Source organism: Podarcis melisellensis, assembly GCF_964234715.1.
Source record: "Podarcis melisellensis genome assembly, chromosome: 6".
NCBI lineage: Eukaryota > Metazoa > Chordata > Lepidosauria > Squamata > Lacertidae > Podarcis > Podarcis melisellensis.
The window spans coordinates 27,830,068-27,838,629 of NC_138538.1; the positions used below are offsets into that span (position 1 = coordinate 27,830,068).

The 8,562-nt window shown below is 45.7% G+C and overlaps 1 protein-coding gene across 1 annotated transcript; it reads right to left on the reverse strand.

Moving 5' to 3' along the window:
• Positions 1-898: 898 nt before the first annotated feature.
• LOC309373025 (beta-2 adrenergic receptor-like) lies at positions 899-4,873 on the reverse strand. The gene has a single exon (XM_081917199.1). The coding sequence runs from the start codon at positions 3,745-3,747 to the stop codon at positions 2,665-2,667; it is 1,083 nt and encodes a 360-aa protein (XP_081773325.1). The 5' UTR covers positions 3,748-4,873; the 3' UTR covers positions 899-2,664.
• Positions 4,874-8,562: the final 3,689 nt, after the last annotated feature.

The window sequence follows — 8,562 nt, forward strand, 5'->3', positions numbered from 1 at the left end:
TAGAGCAGTTGAAGTCTTTAGGAGCTGCTCACCAGTAGTTGCACCTGGATAGCAGAGTGAATATATCGACCTGACCACTTGACACATGGCAATTTATTGTGGGCTCAGCACAGCTCATTCACGCAAGCTTTTTGCAGCAAAGTTAATGAGAAGGTAATGAATTAGCAGCAGCAGCAGCAGCAACAACAACAACAACAACAACAATGACATCCTATTTCCCCATCCCATTCAATACAGGTTTACTATTTCCAGGTTTGCTTGTTTTTTAAAAACAAAAACTTACCATTTTCTGCAGAAATGGTAGCTCTGATTTAAATGAGAAAATTATATGGGACAGCAACCAGTTCTGCAAGTTTGCAACAAAAGCCGTCTTTGCACAGCCCTGATTGGCTAGAACCAGTGATATCACAAAGCCACCACTCCTCCCCATACAAGCTGTGCTAAAAAAAAATCTTGAAGTATGTAGAAGGGAAAAGACAAGTAAGTGAACCAGAATTCTAATTGTTGTTAGTTGCTTTCCAAATACAGTGGAACCTCGGGTTACATACTGTAACCCGAGACCCCATTAGCGAAAGTGCGCCTCATGTTAAGAATGGTTTCAGCTTAAGAACGGACCTCCAGAATGAATTAAGTTCATAACCGGATGTACCACTGTACAGGAGGAAATTGGACTGAACCTTGCAGAGAAACATGCATAGTGACACTTGTTTTTGGTACATCTGTATGCATCTAATTCTCTTTCTGGACCGCTGCAAACCAAGTTTAAGGAAAGTTTAAGGTAATAGTTGCAGGATCCATTTCTGTTGCTTGTCAGATCACTGGAAATCTAGGATTTTGGAATTATTATTATTAATATTATTAATAATATTCCGGTACATATTGAGAATATACCGGTACATATTGAGAAAGAATGACACCTAAGTCAATAACCAGCACAAACCAATGCTACTTCAAAACTTACAGAATCCAGATAACAAGATATTGCTTTTGCCCAGTGTGTTTTCAACTTAGCTGGAACAAAGCTGCTTTTCCTGAAGCCATCCCTTTCAGGGCTGACTATTCAAGTGCTGCTGAAAATCAGAGACTGGACTGGGAACCTGTGGCCCTCCTTGACCATTGGGCATGCTGGCTGGGGCTAATAGGAGTTGAGCCCAACAACATCTGGGTGACTACAGGTTCTCCATCCCTGCCGTAAATGAACTCTGTGCATCTTTTCATTGAGGCAATGCTTTTAAAATGATTGTGCAAACAATATTTATTCTTTTTGTAGCATTCTATTTAACCAAGGGAAATTCATCATTAATGAGTACATTCAGAATGGTGTATGTTATCAAGATAGCCTCATACAACAAATACTGCAGTTCTTTTAAAGCAGCCAAATAGGAAAAGAAGTCATAACAGAGGATTACACAGAGTGAGAGCCTTTGTAAACATCCACCAAGCCTTGTGAATGCCGGATGAAAGGTCTATCAACAAAACAGTTGTTCTATCTATCACTTAATTGTCTCCTTAATATTACATCACTGTCACGTATTACAACTTCCCATCTTTTCAACATCAACATGTTGTTGTTTTTTGTAACAGGAACCATGTAAAACAGATAAGCTGCCCCCAATCCACTTTAATAAATACTTCAACATATGATCAGGGTAATTGAAACCTTATTCTTCTATACTGCTGAATACAAGTGGCACATTGCTTGCAAAACCTTCCAAGTTGGTGGTCTGGTAACTCTGCTTTATCAAGAAGTGCCAGCTTCCCATTCTTTCAATTCCTAATTAAATATGACCATGTTAATTTTCAATAGTGATTCTGAGTACAAAACCATAAAGATAGTTGTTTTGATTTAATTAACCCAGAATAAAGGATGTTATCTTAAGTCTGTGCCAGCAGTGCTCCATATTTAAGAGTACAGTGTCCCTGGTTTTTGTAGAATGTGCACATTTAGAGTTTGAGTGAATTTTATATGTTGCATGCTGAAATACCATAACCATATTTGTGATAATACAACAAGCAATAACTGCACCCAAGGGCCATTTTTGGTAATTGTGTTGTTGTTTTCCTTGGGCTTGGATCTACAAAGGGCCCTTTTCCAAGTTTGTACAGAGAAGAAATATTCTGCTCGGTAGAGATTTCTGTGTTCTGAGGTTTTTTTAAAAGGCTCTGTTCTATACCTTTTCCTCTGCTTATTTATGTAAACTGGAACCTACTTAGAACAATTTTTGAGAGAGCAGCATGCTTCTGCACTCTGCATTATAATTCATGCCCATAAATCCATGCTGCATTTATTCTATGAAATCCAGGAGGTTACATCTGGCGCTTCAAGAGAAGTGCACATTTCTAAAAGATAACAGGACCAGCTCCATCATTAGGGAGAGTGAGGTGGCCACTTCAGGCAGCAGATTCTGTGGGACAGGGGGTGACAGTGACACGTTGGAGGCAGAGATGTGTAGGCTGTGTGATCCGTCCTACACTCCTTAAACTAGCCAATGTCCAATTGTCAATTCCATACATGGAAATAAGGGGGCCATCTCGTCCTTTACCTCAGGCAGCAAACTATCTCTGGCCAGCCCTGTCCACAAAGGAGCCTGCAGTGGAATAGGATAAGGACTGCACATCCCAACACAACAGCCACCCTAAACAAAATGGCAGACACCAACTGTGCTATCGGTTGCTCTCTGGGCGGAACATCTTCTTGAGGACTGCCACACAGGCAGGGGCAGAGCTGTGCTCCTCCTGTGAGCAGGCGGCATCCTGAGAGGTCGATATCAGCACCGGCTTGTTGAACAGCTCCCGAACCCCCTGACGGAACTTGGGATCCCAAACACTGTAGATAGCCACGTTCCAACAGCTGTTGGAAGTGAGGATCCAGAAGGCGTAAAAGGAGAACTTGCACCATTGGTATCCCACTACTGACCCCACAACAAATACTGCAATGGGGAGGAAGGAAACGGAGAAAGCAAAAGTCAGAATGCCAATGGTCTTGGCAGCGGTAATGTCTGAGAAGGAGACCTGGTTGCTACCGCCCTGTGCCTCTTCTCCCAGTTGCTTCCGTTTCTTGCAGTATTGGTGGACGGCTGCAAAGGTGATGACATTGATCGCAAAGGTCCCACTCAAAACTGAGAAATCAAAGACTGGGTACAGAAGCATGATATTCCAATGGGATTCAGGCGGCTTGTCTGTTGGAAAGGCATAGTTGCACATCTTGCTGCAGGCATTGTACTGGAAGGTGATATCAGGGCTGGACAGCAAAGGCACCACTGCCAAACAGCAGCTCATGGCCCAAGAGGCCACAATGAGCCAAATAGTCCTGCGCTTGGTGATCACTGCTTTCCTGTGCAGAGGCTTCAACACAGCTACACTCCTCTCAACTGAGAGCAGAAAGATGGTGCTGATCGAGACAAAGGTGCAGCCTGCAAAGATGGGCCCAGTGATGAAGCAGGCAGGCTTCTCATATTTATCCATCTCTGGTTCCATCCCCCAGGTCAACCTATTCACCTCCCTGTAAACAGAGTAAGGCACAACGATGAGCCCCACTGCCAGGTCAGCTAGGGCCAAGGAGGCCTTCAGGTAGCCTTGGGAGGTTCTGAATTGCCTGACACGGAAGAAAACCAGGAGGCTCACCAGATTGCCGAGGCTGATGACCACCACCAGGAGGACCATGAGGAACAGCTTGCAGATGTCCCCAGCAGAGGCCTGGCTCCAGTCTGTGCAATTGGGGCTCCTGCCACTGCTGTTTCCCAACATTGACCAGGTTGTATTTCCTTCCTAAGACAAGCAGGGAGCTACAAAAGTTACAGGCTAAGGTTTCTTCACCTCTGAAATTCCATGGGAGGTGCTTCACAGGGTGCTTCCTCCATAATGAATTTCCAGAAGCAGAGTTTGCAAGAAATAGCAGCACAAAGAATTTGAGTGGAAGTCCGGGTCAAACTGCAGCCTATTCACAAATGTAGAATAGACTGCTGTGCCCACAAAGATGTGAAGTGCAGATCCACACAGGAACAAGCTTGAGGTGCCAGTCAGGCTCCCACTCAATCTACTGTAACAAGTTCCTTCTCTCCCTCCCTCCCTCCCTCCCTCTCTAACACACACACAGGAGTCTAACTATAGTAGTGCATAGTTCACACAAGCAAAGAATTAGTCAAAGATCATCTGCAAATACTGTGATCTTGCATCACTTTGTTCAAAACACACCCGTTGGTACTGCAATGTCACACAAACCCTCAGATTTTTGCAGAAGCATCTCTCAGGCACACCTTGCACGCGCCCGCACACAAATATAACAACAGACCCGTCACCAATCTTATATGAGAGCCCTTGAAGTGTTCAGGTGGTATTTGCCCTGGGATAATACTATGAGATGTAGGTTGCAGCTATCCGACAGACTATCGCTCCCTTCTCCCACTCTTGAAGAGAACTTTCCGTGCCTAGACCTACTAGTGTAACAGCAGCCTCCAGCGTAGTAAAAGCAAGGAAAGGGCGAGTCTTAACGTTCCGCCATAGATTCACATGCTGGCAATTTCTCGCATCGGTGAGAAGTCTTTACGCGGATTATCTGCACAGTCTCCTCCTCAAAACAAAGCAAAGGAACAAAGCAATCCTCGGGCCCTTTCCTGGAGTTGCCATTCAGATGCGCTCCGAAGTGGCTCCGCTCTTCTGGAAGGAACGTGCGCTCGAAAAAACCAGCACAAACTGGGAGACCCATCAGCCTGTAAGGCTCCCTGTTCGCTCTCTCAAGCTTTGCGGCGCTGCGCGCAGCTCCGGGCTGTTTTCATCCTCTGCTTCTCCCCGCATCGCTAGCCCGACGGCCGCCTCAAAGTTCAAGGCACCCTTGGCGAGAGTCCCTGCCCCAACTCCGCTGCGCTCTCGTCCTGCGGCGTTCCCGTGGTTGCTCTAGAGACCAGCAAGACGCTTCCCGCGACAAACAGCCTCTCTTCTGCAACCCGAAAATGTGGTTACCCGAAAATCCATGCAACAGGTTCCTGGAGCTTCCAAAAAGGGGATGCTACCGGAAACATTCGCCACGCGCCTCCAGATTGAATATGTCCAGAACTCTCTGCTCGCCAGTCCTTCGGCTGCTCAGCCAAAGCTAACCCACGCGCCTGAGTTTCCAAGTCTTCTTGCGTAGCTGCTTTTGGCCTCCGGGGACTGGGTTGCGGACGGCTCTTGCCCCATCGCGCGCTCCCTGCTTCTCTCACCTAAGCGAGCAAAAGGCGAGGGGCACTGCAGACTGGAGACGCACGAAAGAAGGCTGCCGAGATTCTGGGCGAGATTATTTGCAGTGCTGGGGGCGTTGCTCAGATTTCCCCCGCACTCGCCGGCTCCAGTTTGGGCAGAGGGGGTGTGCGAGGGGAATGGGTGTTACTCCAGACATCAGGGTCAGTTTCTTCTGGGAGCGCGTGCGTGCGGGTGCTCCTAAGGGCGTGCTCCACATTGGCTGGCGAAACGCAATGTTGCGTTATGCAGCGCTGCGTCCCCGGAGACCACAGGGGCGTTGTGGAGGGTTGTCGCTCTCATCCTACGATCAATCACCGGTTTCCTATTATTATTATTATTATTATTATTATTTTATTTCCCCGTAACAATTCGTTGGACAAAAGAAACCTCTCGAAGACCAGTCGAATGAAGAAGAAGAAGAGTAGTTTGGATTTGATATCCTGCTTTATCACTACCCGAAGGAGTCTCAAAGCAGCTAACATTCTCCTTTCCCTTCCTCCCCCACAAGAAACACTCTGTGAGGTGAGTGGGGCTGAGAGACTTCGAAGAAGTGTGACTAGCCCAAGGTCACCCAGCAGCTGCATGTGGAGGAGCGGAGACGCGAACCCGGTTCACCAGATTACAAGTCTACTGCTCTTAACCACTACACCACACTGAATGGGCGTTTTCCCTGCACCACTTTTTAATACAGGCCCAGTTCCATACACTCTCGAGATTTATTGCTAATCCTTTTGTCATAAACATTGCTACGTCTCTCCCTCCCTTCTCAAATTGCCCTTCAGTTGAGAACTTAAGAGACGCCTCTCCATACACAGTGGTGACGTCAGGGGGGTGGGGCGGAATAGAGGGGCAGAATCGTAGAATCCTAGAGTTGGAAGAGACCCCGAGGGTCATCTAGTCTAACCCCCTGCGATGTAGGAATCTCAGCTGAAGCATCCATGACAGATGAGCAAAGGTGCACTTCTAGTGAGTGCCTGTTTGTCCCATCCTCAGATTTCTAAGAAAAATTGATGATGTGGTGGCACTCCTGTGTCCAGCCTTCTCTTGGGAGGAGTCCTCTCTTTGAAGGGATGTCCTGCAAGTGTTGTCTTTGTCTGTTCTCATGTAGAAATTCACTGCAAGGTGAGTTGGTGGTTAACTGGACTTTATCTCCAATGTGGCCTGGGTGCCTGCATTGAGTAGAATCCAACCTCTCCTGCCAGGCCACATCTTTAAGCAAAGGATCATAACTCAGTGGTAGAGCAGCTGCTTGACATACAGAATGTCCCAGGTTGAATTGCCAGCATCTCCTGGTAGGAATGGGAGAACCCTCTGCCTGAAACACTGGGAAGCTGCTGGATAATCACCACAGGTAATCCTGAGCTAGTGAGCCAATGTACCGGTAAGTCAGTTTCCAGTGTTCTCTGAGTCAGCTCTCCAGGAGCCAGCCTCCTGTGTCATAGCTGCTTCTCACAAAGGAGCCACCTGCCAGATATTTAGCTGATAACACATACATTACATCCCCCCGTCTACCAGTAAAACATGAAATGAAAATATCCCTAGATGTTTACAGCAAGGAAGCAGATACAGGGCTAAATCATTGCTTTCTATTGTGCAACACAGTCCTCCCATCCTTTGGGTTTGAATTTCCTTCCATACATTGAATAGTTGTTGCTTTCACTTGCTGGTGCTTCTGGTCTACAAGCACGTTTTTACCTCTGAAATGAAAAGTGGAGGTGTTTTGAGTGGGTGGGCATTTTCAGGGCAAGAGTGATGGGTGGGAGGGGTATATTTAACTTTTTCCCCAGTTGCTAGTTTTGCTCCTAGTGAGGTAGCAAGAAAACTGCTTGCGTATTTGCAATTTGCAAAGTTAGGCAGGGTCTGGTATGATGTCAAATAGTTTAAACAAGCCAGAAATTCCCAGAATGATAACAGACACTTCATATTAAAACTAAAAGTTCTCACTGTTTTTCACATTTCTCAACCAACAGAAGCTGTTTCAGTAAAAGATTAGTCCTTGTCCTCATTATGTCTCTCAAAGAAGTCTATTCATCTCCTGATGGTTAAAATGTGTTAATGATCTGCAGATCCTTCACAAATCCTTCTCTTATAATATTGGCCGTCCAGACATAAATAATCTCTCACAGTAAAAGATAAGTTGCTCACTTTAGATTTCCAACAGAACTTGGTTAAGTGATCATCTATCAAGTGTTTGTGAGTCCTCTCCAAATCCTTCAGAAACAGGAAGTGCAAGCCATCCATTTGGACAGAGAACAGCATGAACTTCAGAGTAACTGACAAGCATGAAATAATAATGTCACAGTACTTGGCATCATTTCATTCTGCCTAATTTTTTTCACTCTATCCTTGGGGGCACCCTAAGGATGAAAAAGCCTGAGGAAAATGCTCCCCAAAATGGCGCCGAGGTAAGACGCTCTTATCGGAGCTCAAAGAGATCTTTTAACTAAATGTTGCTGGCTCTCCTCCTTCCTTTGGATTTTATTTCCTTTCACTATTTCGCTGTGCTTTTGAACATCTTATCTTATCCTCCTCGGTGCCGAAGGCTCTCAGACATCCCCTCCCGGGCATTAAGGCACTCCCTCCTAGTTTCTCGTTGACTCCTTGTGACAAACTTATTCCAAGATCCAAGGATCTTTAAGGACTTCCAATGGGCTTTTAACCCTAAAAACCACAAATTCATAAAACCACAAATTTCTCCCACCACCTCTAACTTCGTGGACCCCCAAACATCTCAGTTGTTTTAATAAACAGAGATGAAGGGGGGGTACTCCAAAGGAGTGCTATAATTGGACCCAGCTTTAAACTCCTCGCAGCAGCCTAGCCAGGACTGAATGAGAATTAAACGAGATTGCGACCTGAGAACTTTAGCGCTTTATCACTCTATTAGAAGTCTGATCTCATTGACTTAAGAAGAATCTAGCAATGAGAAGACCCAAAAGACTCAGGTGTCTCGATACAGAAACTGACACAGAGCCCTCTGGTTTCAAACAGAGTAATCTAGATAATTACCTGCTACCTCAAAAACAGCACGTATCTCCTCCTAAAACCTTCCTCAACTCTTTACATGGAAAGACAACTGAAGAGATATCCCTAGGAATAAATGAGGACAAGGCTACTACTCCCATAACCGAGGCACAAGCACTAATTGATAGAAAGGTGGAGCTGCTGGAGGAATGCTGCCTATTGACTGCTCAAACTGTTCAAAAAATCTTTGAACAATTACAAAACATCTCCAAGATGCTGGATAACCCAGATGAAAGGAGGCAACTCACTCCCTTCTTGCCATCCTTAACAAGCCCTGGAGATAAACAGAACAAATACAAATTTATACCTCTAAACCAGCCA